At 42.3% G+C, this 25024-nt stretch overlaps 1 protein-coding gene across 1 annotated transcript in view; it reads right to left on the bottom strand.

Annotated features, from left to right (window-relative positions):
- LOC307254759 (pre-B-cell leukemia transcription factor 1-like) overlaps positions 1–24685 on the bottom strand; it is a gene marked incomplete at both ends in the record, with an annotated part of 60410 nt that extends 35725 nt beyond the window's left edge. The window contains 2 exon segments of the mRNA XM_080033250.1: positions 23614–23687; positions 24507–24685. Of these exon segments, the coding sequence (XP_079889376.1) occupies positions 23614–23687; positions 24507–24685 (253 nt within the window).
- Positions 24686–25024: the final 339 nt, after the last annotated feature.

The following is a 25024-nucleotide window of genomic DNA, read 5'->3' as shown; positions in this document are numbered from 1 at the left end:
GCCCAGCAAACATTACCTTATTCATTTCATCTGTGTGGATAGCTAGCTGCCCCTTCTCCCAAGAGCATGGCATTTCAGACAGGGCTGCTGGTATACTGTATGCACATTATACCAACTTATATACTACAGTCTCAACGTCAAGAGTCTGTGATGTTTGTGTTTTACATAGCCATTGAGCTGACCTCTGAGGTAGAAGGAAAACACTGAGGGATAAAAAGCTGTACCAGCAAGAGATCTATTATTCAGAGATGAGAGAAAGAGAAAGAGAGAAAGAGAAGTGAAGAAGAGGTCTGGCCTGCCTGACTGTTGTATTACAGTATCTCAGTATGGGGCCAGAACTATTGCAGCGTAGGATGGAAGAGGCAGCAGGTGGTAGTGAGTCCCGCTGTGCCAACAACAGCTAATCTAACACGTACATTCAAGGACGATCGTTCCCCCACAAGCTCTCCTAACTGACCTGATAGTACCTACTCAAATCAATGCAGATCAATTCAAAGCCTTATTGATGTCCCAAATGAGTCCTGAAATAATAAAAGCTTATAGTTGGCCAATGCAGGACCTGGTGAAAAACAGTGTTGGAGTTTTTTTAGGGGATCGAATTATTCCATATGTAATAGCTCACTCCATGATCGCTCATACCTTTCTGCAGCAATTATTTGATGAGCGCTTGTACTTTGCAGTTTTTTTTTCAATCACTCTTAAACGGCTGTCAATGAAATGCAACCCCTAATTCAGGTTTCATTTATAAAGGATACCTGTTATGCAAAGTGCTGCTTCAGGGCCAATCAGATTAGACTAGGCTTTTTGGAAGGGTAAAGTGACTCTAAACAGAGCGTTTCAGACAGAGGCTGAAAAGAGGAGATTCAGCAATGGCACTGTCAGAAATATAAAGGATTGGTTGGACACTACACCATAAAAAAACGTTTAAAGTCGAAACCCAAATTACAATTTTGAAACTAGAAATGTGCATCATATGTGACCTTTAATGCTAAAGTGAAAGAAAGTGCTCCCAAAAACATTAGCTTAACCTTGATCAGAAACACAGCAAGGTAGAAGTGCCCGGAAATTCTCTTCTCAACATACAATATTTACACATTCAGATTAGGACAAAATGTACTTGTTAAAGAGAGAGAAAAGGAAATGAAGACGGTGTCTAATAAAAGCTCATATTTACATTTGAGCTGAGTATGAGTAAAATGAACACAAACAAATGTACTGTACACTTCCTCCAAATCTCCATTCACAAGCCTGTGGAGCACACTTTGGCCTGGCCGCCTGCGCAAAACATACAGTATAATCTGAGACACGACTCGGCTTTCGTATAACAAACCACTTTATAAAGTGTTGTGTTGATTGATTATGTAGGCTGAATAAATCTTGTCAATTATCAATTAGGCCGTACTAATCCTCTGCCTTTTCACAACCAGGGGAATATTTATGCCTGTGTGCGGAAGATAATATTAAATTATCGCCACAGCCGTCACTACTGTTGACGGCATATTCATGTGTGACGCAGACCAGGGCGTACGTGTTAGCTCGCAATCTGCAAGGATTTATTCAAATCCATCGACACCTTAATTACAAATCTATTGGGCCTTCATTTCAGCTGGGTGTCAGAGAACACTTTATTATGTCACCATAAATCAACAGTGGACTCAGAAACAATGGGCCAGCCAGCAGCCGCTCATTCAACACTGCAGAGGGAGACTGTGAATCTGAATAAAGTAGTGAATATGGCCCCAGTGTTTACATGTATATCAATATTTAATCAGGGTTAGCAGGGCAGCAGCAATTTGAAATTGAGACAATGGATGGAGTTAAGATGGTGCGCCGTCGCCTTCCGCCTAACAATGTTTGCATGACTTCCCTTGGCTCTTCAATGGAAAGATAAACAATGACATCAAATCAGGGCCGAGTGGGATTCCGTACTCCCAAGGCTATGTGGACCATAACTAAATCTTCTTACATTACAAGTGACGATGAGCACAACGTGAAACCCTGTCTGCTGTGTGGTACATTCATCACTCATATCTCCCACTTCTATGGCAAACCAGCTCCATGTCTGCTGTTGATGTTATTGTTTGTCGGCCCCGAGTCAATAAGTAACGTTTCAATCCCAGCCATTTGGACTTGGTTAAGCGCTCCGACCACAGACCTCACACATCAATCAAAGGGGAACATTGTGAGCAAATGTGCCCCCCCCCCCATTATAATTGGATGCAGCGACAGTGCATACGCAGTGCTAGTAACCCACAGTGAATCATTCCGTTTGAAGAGAATGTCGGCGATATGAAATCCATATGAATGTTTCAAGACCTCCTCCAAGTTTTCCATTAGAAAAGAGAGAAAGAATCTTCTAATAAATTGCCATAGCAAATTGTCACCATCTTGCTTTTCCTTTCTGTGGGAGGCAAGGGGGGGGGGGGGGGATGTGAGGCTTGGCTGGGCTACTGTCCTCTGCATGTGGCTCTCTGCTCTTACTCTTCTCCTCGCCAAAGGCTAAGTTAAAACAGAGCATCAGAAATCCCTAGCTTTAATAATTGAGGGAGAGACTGCAGGGTAACTCTCTCTGCCTGGGCCTGTCTTGATGCGAGGAGTCCTTAAAAGATGCATGGATGCCTCATCCCCAGAGGGAGATGGAAGGGCTTCACAGAGCCCAGGCCTCAGTATACACTTAAAGATTATGTGTGCATCCTCTAAAGCAAGATGACCAAAAAATGCTCCGAGGACCATTACTCTCTGTGGAGCGTGTTTGAGGGATAGGCAGCGAGCCGATAAGATACTATCAATATTCATGCCTCTAAATCAATTATATAACCGCCTCCATGTACTTCAAATGCAAATCATTTAGGCCGGCACAAAAACCTTCTGAGAGTGACTCTGCACACTGCAATAATTGAATGCGGGATTTACAAAGCTATAGGTAAACAAGCACTTAGACACAGCCTCAGCTTAAGAGGAAGAGCGATAAGGATTCCAGTAAACATAAATGTGTCAGCTGTTTACAGCAATCACATTCAGGGGCCTTTTCTAGTTAACTGCACCAGCTCGGGCTGTGCCTTTTAAAAATGCAATCTCTGACTCAGATGTATGGCTTTCTCATCCTCACCCCGCCATTAAGGCTAGAGCCTAAATTATTGATCCCCCTGCCTTCATCAGCAGAGCAGTCACGTCCGAGCGCTGGGGATCTAACTGCGCCTGGGTCCCCAACGCTCCAGCCACTGAAATAATTAGGAGGGAGTTCTCATTAAGGGAGAATGAAAGGTTGAGGAGGAGAGCAGCCCAGGGGCATTCTGGGTGTTTAATGTCCTCCCCAGGGCCAGCAGATCCTTCTGATCAAATCCAGAGGCTGAGACTAAAAGACAACAGGACGCTGTGTGGACACACAAAAAATACATCAAGACATCAAGAGAGGGGCCATGCATAAATAAAGATGGTTTGCACCATGAAAACAAAATGAATAATAAATTGTTAGGATTGGGATCGATAGTGTCGGTGCCTGGGCTGTGTAAATAAAGCTGCCATAGGTACAGTGTGTTAAAGTAAATGTAGCAGAGGGAATGAAGAGGAGCAGTCCCTGGCCAGCCTGATGAGGGAATCCACAGGGCTTTGGTGCCCCCCAAGGTAGTTTCCTTCTTGATGCTTAGTGAATCATACAGCCAAAAACTCTGCACTTTGTCAGTGTGTGTGTGTGTGTGTGTGTGTGTGTGTGTGTGTGTGTGTGTGTGTGTGTGTGTGTGTGTGTGTGTGTGTGTGTGTGTGTGTGTGTGTGTGTGTGTGTGTGTGTGTGTGTGTGTGCGTGTTTTTGTCCTATACACAGAATGCTAAATGTTGACTCGGGAACACAAAGGTTGAAAGTTAAAAATGAATAAATTGACAAAGGCAGCATAATGAATATTTGATTTGTAACTATTTATGGAAGCTGAAGCCTTTTTAGGATGTGGCTGCCAGAAATAACAATATCCTATGTGTGCCAACGCTACTACACACACAGAGGGGCAACACTAACACTAAATTAGACCAAAGAGCCAGCAGCAATATGGAGATTAACTCATTCATTTTTCAAGATAAAGAGTGCACTGCAAAAGAAATTGCACTGTCATGTATTTTACACTGAGCAGAAGCCTGTAAAGCCAGTTAGCAAAAGGGGGACTGAATGAAGGGAATTTGCATGCTACAGTCACATTGGTGCCAAAATGGCTTTCTCAACCACTAGTGAAGTCCATGAATCTTTTTCTTGTCACATTTGAGCTTTCAGTGTGTGGCTGCCTGGGCTCACGCTGCGACTCCTGAGCTCTTGTCTAGGCTGAGTGTGTGAGGCCACGCCCCTCGTTAGTGAGGGAGGCTTCATTATGTAAATGATCCTGCTGGAGCCGTATCAACCAGCCCGCACGCTCCCTTATCATCTCTCTGCCGCCGGGGCTCTCCTTCTCCCCGATCGCTCATACGGAATCATGGCCTAATAGCATCCCATTAACATAATTGCCAGCACAACTAGTGTTCCGTGTCTCACAGCCACTCTGCTGCTCTGCCAGCCGAGAAAGAGAGAAGAGAGGATGGGTATGAGGGTGAGTGTGTGTGTGTGGGGGGGGGGGGGAAGAGGGGGGCAGGGGGGAATTTAATTAAGCCAACGCATAGGCCACTCCCTCCCACAGTAAAAAAGTCTGTTTTCTATTTTATTCTTCATTTTTTTCCTTCTCAAGAGGAGATGGCAGAGCATTTTGTTTTCAGGAGACCTTGAGAGACTGCGCTCAACATTCCTCTGATGAGCTGAGCAGCAGACGCCAAGATCGGCTCCAAAAGCCGGTCTGCCAGGCAAAATAAAATCCCCATTATTTTTTAATTAATCCTTAATTAAAATATATCACAGCGCCCAATTCCGCAAATCTCTTCCCTAATGTGAAGATGCGGCCCATTCGAGCATATTTACACATCTTTAATTAACGCGGCGCATCCTTTTCCAGTCTAACAAGCCGTGGACTCTGGAGTGCCAAGGTGGTCCAGGCTAGCACACCACTGCAGAGACTGTGAGGAGCCTACAGAAAGGCCCTTCAATGCCATTGTGGGCCTTAGAGCCTCTGGAAACCTGGTCTAAAATAGTAAAAAAAAAAAATCTATACATGATATCAAAGTTGGGTGTCTCCCTAAGCTTTTACAAAATTCGAATTGAAAATTGAAGATACATTTTCATAAATATTATATACCTTAGTTGAAATAACAGCTCTATTAACCGTCCGGACCATGGCAATAGTTGTTGTTTTTATAGAATGTTCGGGGCATAGAACTGCCTTGATTGGTTAAAAAAACTAATTGTGTCATAAGAATCAGAACACAGCTGTCAGCCTGATCTAAACCGAATTTTTGTGGAGTTTATCAAACTTAAAATGACAATATCTTTCATTTAGATGGGTGAATATGCCTGACTCTTTTCAGATGCTTACTGTGATGCAACCAACTCCCCAAATTGCAAAGTTCGAAGGATTTGGGTTTACGGGGGGCTTTGAAAAATCCTCCATGGCTATGTGTTGTGGCTGTGGATGGACGGGTATACACAGTCAGTCAGTCTATTAAGAGGCACTGCAGCATCAGCCAGAGCGGTGAGGGGAAAGAGTTGTAGCAGGGAACCATAATCATGTGCGTGCTGCCATTACCACGCCCACCACTGCTCTCCTCTGTGCACAGCCACCCGTGTTGCTCTGATGAATTGATTGACACCATTTTCCATCTTCCACTGCTGTCAGAGAGAGAGAATAAGAGAGAGAGAGAGGGAGAGAGAGAGAGAGAGAGAGGGAGCAGGAGAGGGAGAGGGAGAGCGAGAGAGACACACAGGGAGGCCCGGCTCGATTGACAGGCAGGCAGCAGCAGCACTGTGGTCACTTCTGACATGGACACTCCTCCACTCGGACATGGAAATGGACTGAATAACACAGCACTGGCCTTGTTTAACCTCAATATGCGCTGGTCAATTTTGAGATGCATGGCTATTTTGATTCCATAACATCTCTTCTTTCATACCATTATAACAATCAGAACTTGACATTAAGGTGTTCATTTAGGCCAACTAAACCTAGTCTGTTTATGTCTGTATATAGCCATCTTTAACGGCCATTATCACTACTTTTTAAGAAAATGTTCTAAGAAAATTGTAAAGCAAAAATGAATTGTATTAATGGGAGTAACTGGCAAAGTGTCATGTTGCTATATACAGTATAAGTGTCAAATTTTCACCTGCACCTGCAGTGTCTCGCCTTAAATTAGAACTGAAAACATTGGTGCAACCCAATGACCAATGCCATTTTTTTCTTTTATCCAAAAGCACGCTAGCCTAAAGTAGATTTTTTAAAAAAGAGCAGCATAAATAAAAACATAATCCACTCTGCACATCCCCACCACAAACATCAAAGGACCCTGCAATGTGAGGGTGAGTAAGTAAGAAATCTGCTTTCCCCATTGCAGCCTCACAGCTCAATAAGAGCGTCTGGCCTCGTTACGCTGATCACAATGACATCTAAATAAGCAACAATCAGCAGTCACCCAGGCATACCACAGCAGTTCACTTCATTCCCTTAAATCACCCCCGGAGATCCCAGAACGCTGAAAGCAACGATTCTTCATCAAATAAGGCAATGCTATAATCGCTGCAATGATCAACCCAAAAAAGAAGGTTAAAGCAGCACGCCAGCGAACATCATAAAACAGCTCCTTTTATTACAAGATCAAACTCATTTCTACAGCACAGACTGAGTGTTCTTGTCTCATTTTACTAATTAGAGTTAGAGTTAAAAGTAAATTTTACTTCACTGGCCTCGATAGTCAAAGGCAACAGCAATACTGTAGTTTAGTCTTATATAACCACTTAAAACAAACACAGGAGTAGATGCTCCAAACAAATTCAATAATTCAAGAGAGGGACATGCAATGAGGAAAACATACACACACAGACACACACACACACACACACACACACACACACACACACACACACACACACACACACACACACACACACACTCACACACACATACAAACAGGAGCGCTTTTTTCCCCAGGCCGTTTTAATTTGACACCTTGAGCTGGTGGTAACTAGGTGGGGGAGCCGCAGAGGAATTCATTAGGCGCGCCACTACTGCAGGGTCCTGGCTCACAGCGTTAATGACATTGGAGGATAGGGGAGAACGAGACAGCCACCACGCAAAATGAAATAAACATGAGGACTGTCAGCCGCTGACAGCACCAGCAAAAAGGGGGGACACAGTCGTATACGGGCCAGAGACCTTCAGCCCCGCAAGATCACACCAGACGGGCTATATGGACCAACACAATATGAGTGTGGTGGGTGCACAATAATCCTCACCAGGCTGCTTTAGATTCACATTGACAGACAGTGCCTGTGTGTGTCTGTGTGTGTGTGTGTGTGTGTGTGTGTGTGTGTGTGTGTGTGTATATGCCGGCATTGATCTTTCTAAGCTTCACTCTTCATATCATTAAAAATATCCATCACTTGCCGCTGCTGCAGCATTCAGATACACAGCTGCAATTCAATTATTAATGTCACACACACACAGACACACACAAACACACACACACACACACACACACACACACACACACACACACACACACACACACACACACACACACACACACACACACACACACACACACACACACACACACACACACACACACTCACTGCCTCCCCATACAAACTGCATGCAATGTGGCTGCTGAAAGACATTAAATATACAGCAATCTTAGTCTGGCTTCACCATGGATCCATTTAGGTGACTGCAAAAATAACACACACACACACACACACACACACACACACACACACACACACACACACACACACACAGGAAGTAGAGATGCTAGCCATAGAGAGTATGAGGAAATGAGAGAGAGAAGAGGGTGCATTAGTCATTGGGCTTTTCACTATTCCATGTCATCTCTTTCAATAGAAATATCATGCACTGGCAGGTAGAACAACCGCTGAATATGGACAATTTGGCATCATTCTCTGTCTGTCTGTCAATATACGGCAGTTGTGAAATTAAGTTGTAAAAAAAAAAAAAGATAATCATGACTTGAGCTTAACTTGAAGAATCCAAAACCAAGTTATACAAAGTGACAATAAATGCAAAACATCCCAACACCAAAACGTTGCTTTTCACTTCCACTGTCATATTGTATGGCTTGGCTGCATGACTATGAATGTGTAACATCTCATGAGTGGTTGTGCTAGCTCCAAGAGACAAAGCAGCATTGTGAAATTTGTCGCTATGTTAAGTGCAACATTCAGGACTTTTGTGAATTATACGTATAGTATAGTATTGTATGAATTTGATTTGGAAACCGCCTCAATGTATCAGTGTTTGAGATTGGTAAGTCAAGGTGTGGACATATGTAGTTGCTTTTATTTTTGTCAGCAGTTCTGTTTAACATAACATGTATTGTTAGCTCAGCGCTTATGTGCCCAATGTGCTTTTCACTTACACAAAGAGAAAGTATTCCAACAAGCCAACTCCTCATAGCATTCTTTATTCCTGACTCCTTGGAGACGGATCTTTATGGTCAGAATATGTAACTAGTCAAATTCCTCCGTGGCTGCTTTTGTAAAATTGAGAGAAAGAGCGTTGTCAGCTCATGGACTCTGTAGAAACAAAACAACAATGCATACAATGGAACAAATCATTCTTCCCTGAGCATGACTTGAGTCTGGCTCTGTGTTTGTGAGGCCCTCGTCTATATGATGAGAAGCCTTTCATCCTCAAAGGACACAATGAAGCTGTCAGTCAGTGTGTCAGTCAGTCAGTCAGTCAGGAGGACGCTGTCTGTCTGTCCTGCTCTGGGACTCTAGGACAGTAGTGTCCTCTGGGTGGATGCTCCATATCTGACATGGTAGGCGCTCCCTCACTAACGCCCATGGAAAGCTTGGGTCTCTTGCGATATGGGACGTGACTGTGAATGGGTGAGCCAGAGATGACCCTTCTTCTTTTCCGAGTCGCTCAGCTTCAAATATGTTGTGGCTTCTTCTCCCCGTCGCAGCAGGCATCTGGTGTGGGGGTGGGGGGGGGGGGGGGGGGTAGAGGGGGTAAGGGGGGTGCTGACACCTGTCTCTCCCAGGACCAGACTGCCTTTGTGACGTGGGAGAGTCCAGGCCTGGCTGTCGGGACGGGGCCCCAGACAGAACATGACAGGGCCACTGACAGGGGCCCCGGCCGGCCGCACACTGCTGGGAGCAACACACTGCAGTCCAACACAAACAGGACTAGTGCTCTCTCTGCTCTGGGCCTGCAGACAACAGCAACGACTGAGAGTATCGCTGGAAAGCCACTGGTTTCTGTCTCAACAATGCTAGGGCTTGGGTATCAATGGGGTAATACCGTATCCCGGTGGTATAGAAAAACAGTAACGGTATTCCTTTAATTACCGTCATGAAAATATAGTGCGTAACTTATTCACATAAATTAATGTGGGAATGCATTCACGCCATCACCAAACAAGTTGACACAAAGTTGAATAAGTCTATCAGCTCCACAAAGCTATCTCTATATTTCTCAGTATGGCAGCGTTTACAAACTGGTGTCCATGACCTGCAATTTCATACAGGTACTTTGTTTATTTCCTTTGTTTGTAATGTCGGTTGTATTGAGCTACATTGTGATGTGTTCAAGTAGTTGTTCAGTAAAAAATAATATTTGGTGAAGGTTACTGCATCATGATTATAGTTCTATGTAATCTTGTAAAATGTAGTGTTAGGCCAGAAACTAAAACAAATGGGCTACAGTTGAAGTAGCAATAGGTATTATTCAACAGTAATACCGTCTACCGGGGAGAATATGGGGAAGGTTGAAAGGGATCAAAAATTGTATACCGCCCAGCCCTAAACCCTTTTACTAATCGCTGTTGCATGGAAGGACCTCTTGACAATACAAACACAGAAAATCAAACACAGTTTAAACTGTCTGGTTAATGGCAAAAGGGCTCCATGTGTCCTAGACTTCAAAACCAGGCAGACAGAAGAATGCTCTCTCTCCCCTATACGCCGGATCTGTTCATGATGTCATCCTCACTATAGGCACGCTCATATTTCTCAGCCCTGTTCCAAAGCGGACGCCTCCTAATTGTTATCAGGTCGATGTTGAGACAGTCCCTGCCCTTCCCCCCATAGGATGTCAACATACAAGTTTATTAATAGTCAGAATATTCCTGAATCATAACTTTTACTAAAAGAGAAATGTGTAGGAAGTGAGCATGTCTGATTGTACTTGTTATATGAAATCAAACAGGTTTATGAATGTTCACAATATTCTATATGTTGTTAAGAAAATAGAAGGATTTTGTACAGCCCTCATAATAAAACATTTGAGAGCTGTAATGGCGATACCGTGATATACCGTCAAACAGTGGTATTGTTGCTTGAGGCTTTCATACCGTCAGAATATCATAGCGGCCGGTGTCTAGGTGGTGGAGCCAACGGCAGTGTAACTGGCCTTGCTCTCTGACCACAGCTGGAACAATATGACAAATTGGCCTAGTTTCCCTTTTAATTCATCATGCCTTGCTGACAGCTATATACCTGAGCCACACATCATCATTAGTCAGGAGCAGAGCAGGTTCCAGCTAGTACATGTGATAAGGGAGGAGGATACACCTCATCAACTCATTTTCACACGTTTAGTTTTTTACAGCAACAAAGCAATCAGTGAAGTGAGTATATTTTACACCTGGGGTTTTCCTAATAGCTAGTGTAAGCTGATGATGTGGTAGTATGTGTTTGATATAAGTGAGATAATATCATTTTGTCTAACCAAATTTTTGGGGGGGAGTTTAAATTTGACCTGTGCTATGATTTATAGTTCTGGACAATATTGCTATATGTAATAGGAATGCACAATATACAGACAATGTATTGTTGACGCGGTATCAACATTTGAGAAATACCTATTGCAAATCATTTTTTAAAACTGGTAATCCATGTGTCATGTGCATTCATGCTCTGCATGGCAACATAGCTTACCAATCAGACGAATAAATAATAAACAATAAAACCATGTTGTTGTCTGCGTGGGCTACTTACTGTCTGGGGTCTATGTTGGCAGTCAACTTAAAGTAGCACTGTAAATTAGGTATTTGTTGAATTATCACAAGTGATATTATCACTGCAATATTCAACTATGTTATCGCATATCGCACGTTTTCCTGATATGGTGCAGCCCTTGTAAGTAACAACACAGTATACACCAGTTAATAGTTGAGATCTATAACACACACAAATATGTCTGAGATCATTCATACCATCAGTCAAGTCTTTTTTTCAAAACGTTTGAAGAGAAAAGAGAGAAAATGAAGGTGAAAATATAATAAACTCCTTTAAAGAATGGCTTTAAATCCAAAATCACATGGTCTTAAAGCACCCCCCCTCTCTCTCTCTCTCTCTCTCTCTCTCTCTCTCTCTCTCTCTCTCTCTCTCTCTCTCTCTCTCTCTCTCTCTCTCTCCCTCTTTCTCTCTGCATCACTGTATTCAAGTCAGTTCAATTATTGGGACATCCAGAGGATCTCAGAAGAACCAAAGGATGGCTATAATTAAAGGGTAAACGACTGACTGTCCGCAGCATTTCTCCACAGAAACAGCACATGTGTGACAACAACAGTCATTGTTCCAGTCCCTCACTGAAAACGCACGCTGCCTCTCAGGACTCAGGGTGATTGACAGCTCCATCTTTTACAGGGGGCGTCCAACAAAAAGACAGAGAGAGAGAGAGAGAGAGAGAGAGAGAGAGAGAGAGAGAGAGGCCATCCCCGCCCACTGAGCTCAATGCGTTTTGGGAGAACAGCGGTGAATCGTGACTTAAAAAAAATAAAAAATTCAAACAAAGCAAAATAAAGCATCTCAAAGACAGCCTACGAGGAACCAAAAAATACGCATCTCATTTATGACCATGAATTCTGATTCTATAGGCAGCTCCTAATTGGATTTACTGTCAGTTCAGTTTTTTTTCTTCCTTCAATGCAGGCATTTTAACAACTGCATGTATGTTGTTGTTGTTTAATGCAAAGTGTTGGGTCTCCTCTTCCTCACAAAGGGATCATTACCGGCTTACCAAGACAATAAACAACTCGTTATATCCAGAGATCATGTACCTGCAGGATGTGGTACGGGCACAAATAAACTCAGCGGAATATTATCTGGCTTCTCCTTTGCAATGAAAGGACATGTGAGGGGATAGATGAAATGCATCATGTGTGAAGAGGGTTGAAGGATGTCATCTTAAATATGAAAAAAGAAAAAGAAGCTGTTAGGGTAAAAGCCTTCCTGAACTCACACAAATAAACGTTCCATTGCCTGTGCCGCTGACATGGTTTAAAAAATGAAGAGAAATGTAGCAATGTAAAATTCTCTACAAGCGGTTAATATTTCATGAGTAGCCATTCTGACAGTCAGTATATATAGCTCATTTGTATGGCAGGCAAGGAGAAGGGGAAGTGTAGAGATGGGGTTATAGCTATAGGATGCAGGATAAAGGTGGAAAAGGGTCTCCAACAAGGCTTCAGCATGTGCCGAGCTGACAGTGAATTTTTTGGAAGTCAGCATAGTACAAAGAACATTTGAAATGGCCCATTTAACAGCGCTGTACTGCACTCCCAGCCCCATAACACCATTTGCATACTTCATATCGGATGAAGATGGATGGTGGAAATCAATGTCACCGAGATGAGTGTTCTATCAAGGTTACGCTATCCTCCAAACTCCTAAAACCCTCTTTATCTCATGGGCTGTTGTCGGAATATTAACGCATCAACACAATCTCTTTTACAGCAGATAGGCTTTGAGCAATGTGAATTCATCAGCAGGAATAGCAATGGCGGGATGCCCAGCTGGCTTGTCGCACGCTGCAACTAATGATTATTATTTTGTTATCGATTCATCGCCAGATCATTTTTTGGGGAAACATTTATTCAAGTATGATTTAATTGGTGTATAATCACTTAAAACTAAAAGCATTTGTTTTATCACCTTTGAATAAGCCTTTTATATTTGCAAAGGAGAAGCGTACGCCACCATGTTTCACAACCTTGTTTCACAACCTTGTTTCTACAGTGGCACAGAATGGACAAACTTAAGAGCCTTATAAAGTGGGCATCCTGGGGAAATGCACCTGTTGGAAGACCAAGAAGAAGCACTATAGAATAAATAATTAAAAACATGTTATCCTCATCACTTGATATTGTGGAAAGACTTGAGGCAGTGGTGGATGATGCCATCTTTAGTAACTAGCTTCTTGTCCTTGAAGGCCCCCGTAGATTCTGTACATTCTTTTAAAGGGAGGGGTTAGCAAGGGAGCGTTGACATCTAGAACTTTCACCACTAGATGATGATAAAAATACAACGATATTACACACTGCACCTTTAAGTGAAATGTGATATTTAAGGGTTTGAAGAGGGCTACATGGACAAAACCTCCCTAACAGTATAACATTTCTCACCATAACAACCTCCCTGCGTCCAATTTTCCCCCATGGGATCAGGAAAAGCATTTATTTGTCCGACTTGCAAGTTTTATTCCAGTTCGAGTGCTAAACAGCTCGAATGAACTTCTTTTGTTGTGTTGCGTATTTGTAGCCGCTCAATACATTGTCCTAAAACCTTGTCACAATTAACTTATACAGCTAGTCACCAGTAAATATAATTCCACTTTTTAATTAATTAAAAAAAATAGATCAAATTAAGTGTCAGAGTAATGTATCTATGATCGCTGAATGTGAGCTGCAGTTAATTGGTTTGATCTTAGATACTAGATTTTTCAAAGTTTTTTTGAAAAGCCAAGCAAAATACTTATTAAAGAAAGTGTCAGTGGCACAGGCCTGCTGAATCAAAGGCATGTACTTCCTTGACTGCTCTATTTTTACTCCACAGCACCCTATGATTTCCTTAATGTTCTCATTAGAAACTTAAAGGTGCTACGAGGAACTTTTAAATATTTTTGAAACAGTCAAATTTTTCCTTTGAAGATCATAGATGACATCAGTGCAAAGAATGCTATTTTTATATATAGTTTTCCTTAATGCCTTTGTCATGGGTACGCTCACCCAGGAACTACAGCTCAGTTACAACGGTATTGGTTTTTTTGCTGCTTTGATGGAGCAGTGACCCCCCCCCCCCCTCTTCCCCATAGAAAAGTAGTGATGGGCCCCAGTCCCCCTCCCTCCAAGATAATCCTGGCTCTAACACTGTTCACACCCCAGTCTTTCCAGCTCCAGTTTAGTGAAACATCATCCTCGCTCTCTGGCGCTGTCATGCCTACACAATCCCTCCCTTTGTCTGCATGATTAGCTTCTGGTTTCTCATTATGGAGGTGAGGACTGAACTTCTATTTCAAGCCTCTGTAAATCCCACCTTTACTTCAGTCCACTAGTCATAAAAATGTCATGGCAGCTACGGAGCGCACTGGGCTACACGCTGAGATCTCACAGGAATCACACGCTCAGTGCCAGATCCAACAGGGCCCATACATAGGCCATCGGTTACAGCTTGGGTAAGGGATCTCTCTCTCTCTCTCTCTCTCTCTCTCTCTCTCTCTCTCTCTCTCTCTCTCTCTCTCTCTCTCTGTCTCCCTGTCTCTCTGCATGTGACTTTCTACATGCTCAGCCTCTCCAACTTCCTGACATCAGCCTGAAAGTGACTTCACCAAAGTGCACATTCTCCGTTTACTCTTGTGGTGTCATGTTGCGCCCGCCGAGAAACAAAATGACAGACCATTTATAAAACAGGAAGAAGAGCTAACTACAGTAGGCAGCAGCTATTTCTGGAGGAGGATGTCTGCAAATAAACAAAGAGCTGCCAAAATCTTCACAGGTCGGCAGTGAAATAAAAGCACCGAAAAGTGCAGTGTGTAATATCGGATTATTTAGCGCCATCTAGTGGTGAGATTCCAGAATGCAGCGCTCCTTTGGCAACCCCTCCCTTTCGATGATTACAAAAGCTACAGTGGCCTTCAAGGACAAGAAGCTAGTTACTAAAGATGGCATCATCCACTACTGCCTCAAGTCTTTCCACAATATCAAGTGATGAGGTGAAGATGTATTTGGTTATTTATTCTATAGCACTTCTTCTTCTTAGTCTTCCAACAGGTGCATTTCCCCAGCACGCGCACTATATATAAAAACAGGTAAGGCCGTTTAGTATGTCCACACTCCACACTGATTAAAACATCCATTTCTACCAAGTCTGTTATGAAAAAATACAAATAGATTCTACACACTGCACCTTTAAAAAAATAATAGGCCAAGTCAATGCAGAGGAACTGTTTAGTTTGTGGTGTGTGTGAACCCACATGCTGTGACCCCCTCCCGGCTCTGCAGACGGATCAAACTCGGCACTTTAAGTTCCCCCACCATGTCGCTGGTGTTGATGCCAGGGAAGTCTGTCTTCCAACACTACAAAACATTTCTGCTATAGAACATTTGTTTCCTTTCTGTGGGGGGTGGGTGCAGCAGGGCCCCCAACATGCGCCCACATTTTTTCTGTCCTGCCACATTGTATGACAGTTTATTTTGGGAAGCGCAGGGTTGGCACCTGAGACACAAAGCTGACAAAGCACCCGGTGTCACTTCAATGAGGCCAGTTGGTGCCATGACAATGCCTCTGGCCACAAAGCTGGACAGCGCTGGGCTGAATATCTTGGCAAAAGTGTGGAGGAAAAGAGGCATCAGCTGTTTGCACAATTTCATCTTCAGAAGGGGGAATAAAGCCACGCACACTCTGCAAATCTGAGCGCGTTGCAGGAGGGATCCCATCTCCCATATCCGGGCTTGGATAAAAATTTGCACCGCTGTGTGACGGACTGCTTTGCCAGTTCGGGGTGTTTCTCTCTGGCTACCCCCCTAATGCATGCTGGGAATCCATCCAGCATATCTATAGCTCTCTTAATAGGAAGTGGGCTAGTAAGTCATTAGAATTGTAGAATTCATGACACACATTTTCCGTATTATCAGAAAATAAAGGATGGATATCAGATATAATTGTGCCTTTACCCCCCCAAAAAAAATATGTTGACGGATTCTATTTTTGGCTGCATCGTTTTAGTGACAATGGTTTGGCGTTTTTTTCATGAACACCGGAGTTTAAGGCACAAATTGTTGCATTATACACTTAAGTATGATTCTGAAAAAAGGGATTAAAAAAAATTAAATTAAAGATTGAATTGATTTTGATTGAAAAATAAATTCCTTTGTTTGTTCGTTTACATCGAAACAGTAGCCTAATTTATATTAGTGTGACAGCCCTATCAAATCAATCTCATATCAGATAAATTAAAGATCAGTGCTATTTATCCTTAATCAAAAGTTAAGTACATTTTGCTGTGATGGATTATATATATGAACATGAAATATACTGTAAATTTGTGTTCTGGAAATTAAGAAAAAAACAATTCAGCAAAAAGTAGTAGAGTGTATAAAATTTGAGCAATACACTATGGCAGAGACGGTATAACCAAATAATTTGCCTTTTTATTTTGACAAATTTGTTCTGATGTGTCAAAGTACTTCTTCATTCGATTCGATGAATTATTTCATACTCCAGCTCTGAATTGAGATATGACAAAACCTCTCTTTCTGCTTTGGGTGATCCAACTAGAATGCATTACAACAAATACAACAAAGGCATTGTACTTATAAGAAATAATAAAACAACAATATTCTCTAAACACCATCATAGTTGAGCTGACTTAGTAATGAAGTTGTCTTTTATTATAAGAATAGTTTAAAATACATTTACAGTTAGGATACAGTAAGACCGTTTAATGTTAAGCCTAATTCTCAATAATGGTCCCTCTGGGTGTGTTTATAATGGGGAGCCTGGGGAATGACAATGAGATGAGTAGCGGCAGTGGAATTGCAGCTTGCATTAGCTGGGCAAATGATGAGCCTTTGTTGGATGGATGCTTACTGCTGCCAGTCACACAAGTCCCAAGAATATGACACATACACACCACTGATCTGGCCAGGAATGGAACCTTGTTCTCTTTTAAAATAACACACATAGACCTTGAGAAAACACTGCTTTCTCAGTATCGGGTGTTATAAATGCTGCCTTCCAGAAAATGAAGTGTTGGACAAATACTACGTCACGTGACACTCACACACACTCAGGAGGGCTGAGCAGTGAGTGAATGCACATATCCTGTTTCTCCTAATGCAGTGGTCGACCAAGTGCAGATAAGATTACAGACTAGAAATTACTGGCTTCAAAAACACACACTAGCAAAAAGCCCCCCCACCCCCACACACACACACACACACACACACACAGACACTTGTACTGAAAAGTGACAGAGCAACTGCTTTGCTGTGTTAAATATCAGATGCAAATGAAAAGAGAAAATCTATCATGACTGTAATGTGTGGTGATAGGAGGGGGCACTGTGCTGTGCGGTGTGAGCAGGGTGATGTATGGAGGAGCTGGATGAGAGGTGAAAAGCGTAGCGAGACAGACCAGGGGGAGAGGGGGGGGGGGACCGCAGTCCTGCCAGACTCCTGAGAGCCCAGGGCAAAAGTGGAATAAATGTTGATTAGTGTTGATTTTGTCCAACGAGCACCCGGCAACTGACAGTGGGACTAAGCTGCAGCGAAAGGGAACCATTAATCTTGGTCTGGTTTAAGTAGTGTATATTAATTTGTGTCATTTCCACTACGTGGAGAGAGGCCTCTCTCTCTCTCCCTCCACTGTTTGAAAGCCTCTCTCACACTGAGTGTACATACAGCAGTGGGAGCTCTCTCTCTCTCTCACACACACACTGAGCATACATACAGTGGGAGCCTGGAGCTGGCGTCTGCAAGTAGCAAGCAGGGGGAAAGTGGAGGAAATGAGATTCCAAACACTACATTATGGAAAATGAACTCCTGGGGGGGTTGGTATGGCAACCACATTCAAATGTGCCATTGCATGTTCAATTTAACGTGCATAACAAATTTGCAGACTTGATTAAATTGGTAACATATTAAGGAGGCTGGTATAAAAGAAGTGCAGAGCAAACCTGCAGGGGCTGAGATTGCACAGAGGCAAATGGCAGAACAGTGGTGTTTAAGCAAAGCGCTGAGCACAGGCGCAGACATTCAGCTAAGAGATTGAGGGGAGCACTCTTTTAAAGTCTACTTGGATCTCGCCTTCATTCTGTAATCTCCACTCAGTGCTGAAAAGCTAAGTGTCATTTTTTCCTACAAACTGCATTCCACTGGCCTTCAGGAAGGAGGGAGAAAATCATTCATCAGTTGAGGAAATGCTAAGAACATATCAGTAAAAATCATGAAACAGCTTAATGCTGGTTAACATGGATCAGACTATCACTGTGTAGAGAACATTCTCCTGATAATAAAAAAATAGATCACTTCCTTGTACATGTGATGTCAGTGTTAATTAACAAATGGCAGCACAGTAAGATTCCTATAATTAAGCTCCTTAATATGATTAACACGTATCAATTAGGCCACTGACAATTTGCATAATGTAGAATGTAACCACATTGTTCTAATACTGTAATGGTATTAACACACCATTTACAATGCCGTCACTCACAGATTCATCTGTGATAAGGCTTACCGGCATCAAACCTGGTACAAAAAGTCAGTCGTGCCTTATGTTTGTTAATGGAAACACATTCTTAGAATAAGACTTCCTCCCTCCTTGTGATGGTTAAGAGAGAGAGAGAGAGAGGGGAAGGGAGAGAGAGAGATGGAGAGAGAAAGAGAGAGAGAGAGAGGGAGAGAGAAAAAGAGAGAGAGCGAGAGGGACAGAGAGAGAGAAAGAGAGTGGGAGAGATTGGGGAAACAGCTGTTAATGCTGCTGTATCAGCACAGGATAGGAGGAAGACAAAAAGCTGCATGTACCCGAGTGTCTCTTCACTGTGTGGGCTCACCATCACAGTAGACAGCTACATGGCCTACTAACATATAGAGGCTAACATACACTTTTACTAGCTGCTAGCTAACCTGCATATAGAAAGTCAATGTCACCACATTAGGGCCGCAGCTAACTTTTTATACACCATTGGTCAGACTTGGCAAAGCAATTTGAAGACATCACATTATCCTTTAGGAAAGAGTGAGTAATACAGGTATATGTTGGCGTCATGTAAGTTCTAGATTGCAACGCTTCATGTCTACCCCTCCCATTTGGGGAAGTTTCAGAAGCTAGAGTGGCCTTCAAGGACAATAAGCTAAAGATGGCCTCATCCACCACTGCCTCAAGTCTTTCCACGATATCAAGTGATGAGGAGAAGATGTATTTATTTATTCATTCTGTACTTCTTTTTCGACCTTCCTACAGGTGCATTTCCCCAGGACGCCCACTTTATATAAAACATGTAAGGCCGTTAAGTTTGTCCATGGTGTGCTACTGTAGAAACATGGCGACGTGCCCGCTCCCTTGTAGATTATTATAAAGTTATACAAAAAAAAACTTAAAAGTATTCATTTAGTTAACACTAATTCAAACACGCATTTGAAAATGATTTTCCATTCATACCAAATCTGTTCTGAGAAAAAAAACAGCAATTAAACCTACACACTGCACCACTGAAACTTTTTAGATGCAACCATGAATTGATTAATCAAAGAAATGATTGACAGATGAATGGACAATGAAAATAATAGTTGTGTTGATGTTCATCTGCAACATTAATTAAGTTGTTATTTTGATTATTAGAATCACAGGTTTTAAAGGTGATGTCTCTTGTTTTTTGCATCAATCCTTTATAAATGCCTTCACTGATTAATCACTTAACAAAACTGTTGGCGTTAAATTTCCCACTCAATAGACGTATACATTAATCCTGTAGGACACCAGACTCTCATGCATTTCAACTGGTCCCTGATCAGCACGAAGGGTTTCTTCAGAGTGTTTACACAGTGACGTACCGAGCCGAGCTGAGTTCAGCCTGTCTGTAATACAAACGGGCAGATGCCAAGGATCTGAATGGAGCGGCGCGTCAACGTGGTGTAAGCTTCCATAGCACCTTCCATAATAAGACCTCTGGCTCATTTCATCCTGTCAAACACTACTCTGCTTGGCCTCTGTAAAACACCCTATTTTCACCCTTCAAGGAATAACATTACATCACTGGGGCTAGTCATTTTTATAAATGGAGGATCCCCCCAAAGGCTTGAAACCTCACACTATACAAACACGGGGCCCACAAGAAAAGCTGGCCTTTTGTTGAGGTTGAGAGAGAGAGAGAGAAAAAAAATTAAACAGCGAGTCGGAGCAGCACATTCAGCGAGCAGCTCAGTCAAGGAGTGCTTTTGTTTGACACTGCTGGAGATTTATGACGTTGGTGAAGTGTTTACAGAGGTCAAGGCGGCTCATTTTCCAAATCAGTTTGTCAAGCATTTGCTTATCTAAAGAGGCCTTTTCATCAATCATACCAAACTGATGGTGACGACCAAGAGAAAGCCATCCACCTTAGGAACATCGGTATTTTTACATATGGATATTTACACACACACACACACAGTGAGCCAGAGGTCAGATTAGGTTGTGGCATATTATTTTGTATCTTTACTAGCCTATACCTTCGATTCAGTTATAGTGGAAAGCTATAAGGTTTCATGGGAGCCAAAAGCAGTCAAGTCAAATTGTTTGGAATGGATGTATTTTTTGGAAAGTCTCTGTGAAAAACCTCACAGACAAAGAATCTGATATTTTCACCTTTAGCCCACATTTTGGACACACAGAGTAATATAATTAATATGACTTCTATATTAGTTTATGCTATGTCTTTACTTAGGAATGTTCTACTACTATTACCACTACACACACACACACTCACACACACACACACACACACACACACACACACACACACACACACACACACACACACAACCACACACACACACACACACACACACACTGGATCGTGCAGAGCGTCTGAAAAAAACAACCTTCCCTTTGAAGTAAAAAGAGAAACCAAATATGCCTGGAATTAAACCGGGGTAAAGAAGAAGAGGCATTAGTTTTAATAGAGTGTTCCTTCATTGTACTTTTCCTCCTGGTATGTTGCACCATTGTGCTTGTTTATCACCGCACAATATTACTCTTGGCCATCCTTCACTTCATCCCAGTAAAAATACACACAGACTAGGTCACAAGTTCAGGCCCTATAGATCAACACTGGCATTGTGTCCTGCAAGGTACTGTCAGCCACTCGGGGGGGGGGGGGGGGAACAGCCAGCCATGGAGAATGTACACAAGCAAACGGCAGCACTATGGATACACATACTCAAAGTAACAGCAGCTCAACGGCTTTCAGAAACAGCTCTACTTAATATACACTCTATATTTAGAGGTGAAACCTGGAATGGTAAGCTGTCTGGAAAAAGGAGGACCGCACATCTAACATTTGTAAAGGAAAATAACAACAATGAGTGTGTGCGTGCCATTCACACAAAGCTGCATGACGTATTCTTTAATTTTTCAGCATTCTGCTATAAGTATAGAGAGAAGCAAACCTGAAAGCCAACTGACTTCTTTTCACTAATACTGTGACAACTTGGAAAAGTAAAATAGCCAAGGCCCACACAACTGTAATTTCATTTCTATGAATTAACAGAGCTCAATTGAAAAGTGCTACAAAAAAAAATGGAAATTGAATAAACAGATGTTTAAATTCATTTCAAAAAGGAGATCAAATCCACTAGAGGGAGCAACAAGCTGCAACTTTGGACACGACTGCAAAATTTAGATTTTGTCAGCTGATTTTGATATTCCATACAGAACTGGGACGGTATACTACAGAGTCATGAGCAAAACAATAGCTGCACCGTTTATTTAGTCAACAAAACAATCGTATCATAATTTATTTTTTATTTTTTAAACAGATCTTTTTAGACATGACTCCACAGCACTGTTGAGGTGTTGACAATGAGGCCGGGGCGAAATAGCCTGTGAGGCTTAAAGGACTCTTAACTTTAGTGGTTTTCTTCCACGCCGACCAGGGAAAGACACGTACTAATTTGAACCGCCAAATATTTGTTTCATATTTTTTTATATGATTAAATCAATCTCGACAATCAATCTTAAAGTGTTAGCAGAATCAGAGAATCAGTCCGAACAGTTACGTGTACATGTGAAATGTTTCTCACTCAAACATAAAGAACAAGGCTACATTAAAGTAGACAAGCAGCAGATCTGCGTGAAGTGCACCTTTGTATTTATAGGTTGCCGGCTCACAGAGAACAGAATGAGTGTGCGAGACAGGATGAAGAAGTCCTAGTTACTTTGTACTCTCTCTCAGCAGAGACGAACTTTGGATGAACTCCGAGAAGCGCCAGGGAGTAAAACACTACGCATAACTGTGTCACTCCCCCTCCCAAAACAACCTACCAAGACAACAGAAGAAGGAGAAGTGTGAGCCCCCCCTCTCCCCAATGCTCTCTGCTTAGCCAGTGGGCCCAGTCAAAGATAAACGTCCCAGGCTTGTGGGTGTATTAAGGCAGGGAGGTGAACTTCAATGAAAAGCTCAGTGAAAACATCCTACGATGGGCTGGGATCAACAATATAAACAGCACCAGTCAACGCCACACGCCACGGAGGTGAAGTGTGAGGAGCAAGTGCAACTTTTGTGTGACAACTACAACAATATCTCCCTCATCCTCCATCCATTACCATTAGATTTCATGCACTAATGACTGTGAAACACACACACACACACACACACACACACACACACATACACACACACACACACACACACACACATAGCGACACAGCTGTGAAACGACATGCTTTGGCAACTTAATATCTCAACAACAGTGTAAGTTTGAAGAGTCCTATGAGCACGTCAGTGTAAAAAGACAAGGGGAAAAAAATCAAAAGATGAAAGGCTATCAGTCTGAAGTGCACTGAATTCTGGCTGTGCCAATTTCAAAAATGTCACAAAGGAGGGGAAATGATTTGGAGACATGACTTACGCCTGCCTCTCCTATGTTACATTATTTCTCTCTCCGAGCAATTATTCTGCTGACATGCTCCCCTCACAACTGCTTTAATAGAGAGACACAATACAGAATGGAAAGAGACGTATTCACCCGGTCTTGACAGTTAACTCACACAGGGGAAGACATCAACGGGCTTGTGACAATTTCTGCTCAATACTCTGTTCTCTATTCTCCCACACAATGGCATCAGAAAAAAAACCTCATTCCTATTTTGACACAATAATTGCTAAAGGACTGCTCCAGGTAATTGTTCACAATAGTTCCCATCTTGTGAAATAGTTAAAAACACAGCGGACTTGATAGCTATTACACGTGTTCTTACATGTCATTGAAATTTAAGATGGTGTACTGTGGTTGTGACTGAATTATCCAACATTAGGTCATTCTCCAATGTGTGAATGAATGTGAATAGCAAATGACTTTCTGATGATGAAATTGCTCACACACACACAGACAGAGACTGTATGGATTTTTTTTTTCTTTGAGAATTGTGTAGATTTAAAAGCAGGTTATAGGACAACAGCAGAGCAGTGTTTGGCGTTGAGGTTTCTCTTGTTTAGTGCAGAAATATTATTATTGTTATTATTATTATTATTGTTATTATGAACGTACCTGTTTTCTCTTTGATTTCACACAAGACATTGAAGAGAGCTGGCTTCATTCTGTGACAGTTCAGAGCGTGTTTCCTGAAAACAGATAACATGGAACATTGTATCTCAAATGTATTCATCCATTAAAAAAACATTTTCATTGGAACCTTTACGATAAATACCATAGGAAATAACACACACACGTGCTCCAGCTTCATTGTTGCTCCCTTTGACCTATGATGATTTTATTATATTGTAATCATAAAATAAGGCCTATACAGTACACAAAGAAAAAGCTTTTCAGACCAACTTAATCATAAAAATTAAGTTTATTTAAATTTTTTAAATGTTGCCAATGACTTACATATTCAAGATGGATGAAACCTCGAACTATATCATAAGTCAGAAAAGTTGCATTGCCTTCGCTCAGCACGCTCTAAACACGCTGTGAGCCACTTCAAACTGCGACTCAGTAATTACACACTTCATATTTAGAAGATAATAATAGTCAGCTGTAGTCTACTATTTGTTCGCTTTTGTGAGCGCACCGCGACTGATTTTTAGGACCTTTAAAAACACTCTCAATGGGCAACACGTTGGCATCACACTAATACAAATACACATTCACACACACACTTCACTTTTTACCTTATGTCTAGGGTTGCGGAGGTCGAATAAACTAGTGATTTGCAGACATGCCATCGCTGTTTTCATCCGGCTTGTGAACCAGGCTGTGCAATGTGCCACTAAATTAATTTAATATGCCTATCTACACCGCACCGTATATTTTAAAATTTAAATAGCCAATATTTTCTTTTTCCTCTAAACAAAAAAACAATACATAGTCGCCTATCCAGTTTGGCGCCGCCGCCTCCTGTCACAGGGAGCAGATAATGAGCATTTCTTATTTTTTACCTGGCTTGCGCTTCGTCCAGACTCTGATCGGTGATGGTCATGATTTGCTGTAAAATGTCTCCAATGTCCTGTTTCCTCCCGTCGTCTCCGTTGCCGTCCTGCATGTGCTGCGGCAGGCCGGGGTGCGCTGCCATGCCCACGGCCGTGTGAGAGTGCATCAACCTCGGCTGCTCGTCCATCTCTTCTCCTGCTCTCTCTCTCGCTCTCTATCTAATTCTCTGTGGCGCGCTCGCTGCTGATGAAATCCTGCAAAAATACATAAAAATGAAAGAAAAAAAAATCCCAGTGGTGCTTTTAATATTTGCGCCGCGCACCCGTTCGTTCTTTTTTTCTGGTTCCTCGCAGGGGGATTTCTAGTTGTGGCGCTCGCCGAACAACCACGGAGTAAGCGGAGATATGAGCCCGCTCTCTCTCTCTCTCTCTCTCTCTCTCCCTCTGGTTGCCACTCTCTCAGCTGGTCGGAGCTGAATGTGAAATCTGATCTCAAGTGCTGCTGCCTTCACTGGAGTAGGATGTGC

Source organism: Ammodytes marinus (genome assembly GCF_949987685.1).
Source record: "Ammodytes marinus genome assembly, chromosome: 8".
Lineage (NCBI taxonomy): Eukaryota > Metazoa > Chordata > Actinopteri > Uranoscopiformes > Ammodytidae > Ammodytes > Ammodytes marinus.
Note: the sequence above shows the minus strand (reverse complement) of the source record. Positions and strands in the feature narration are given on the sequence as shown.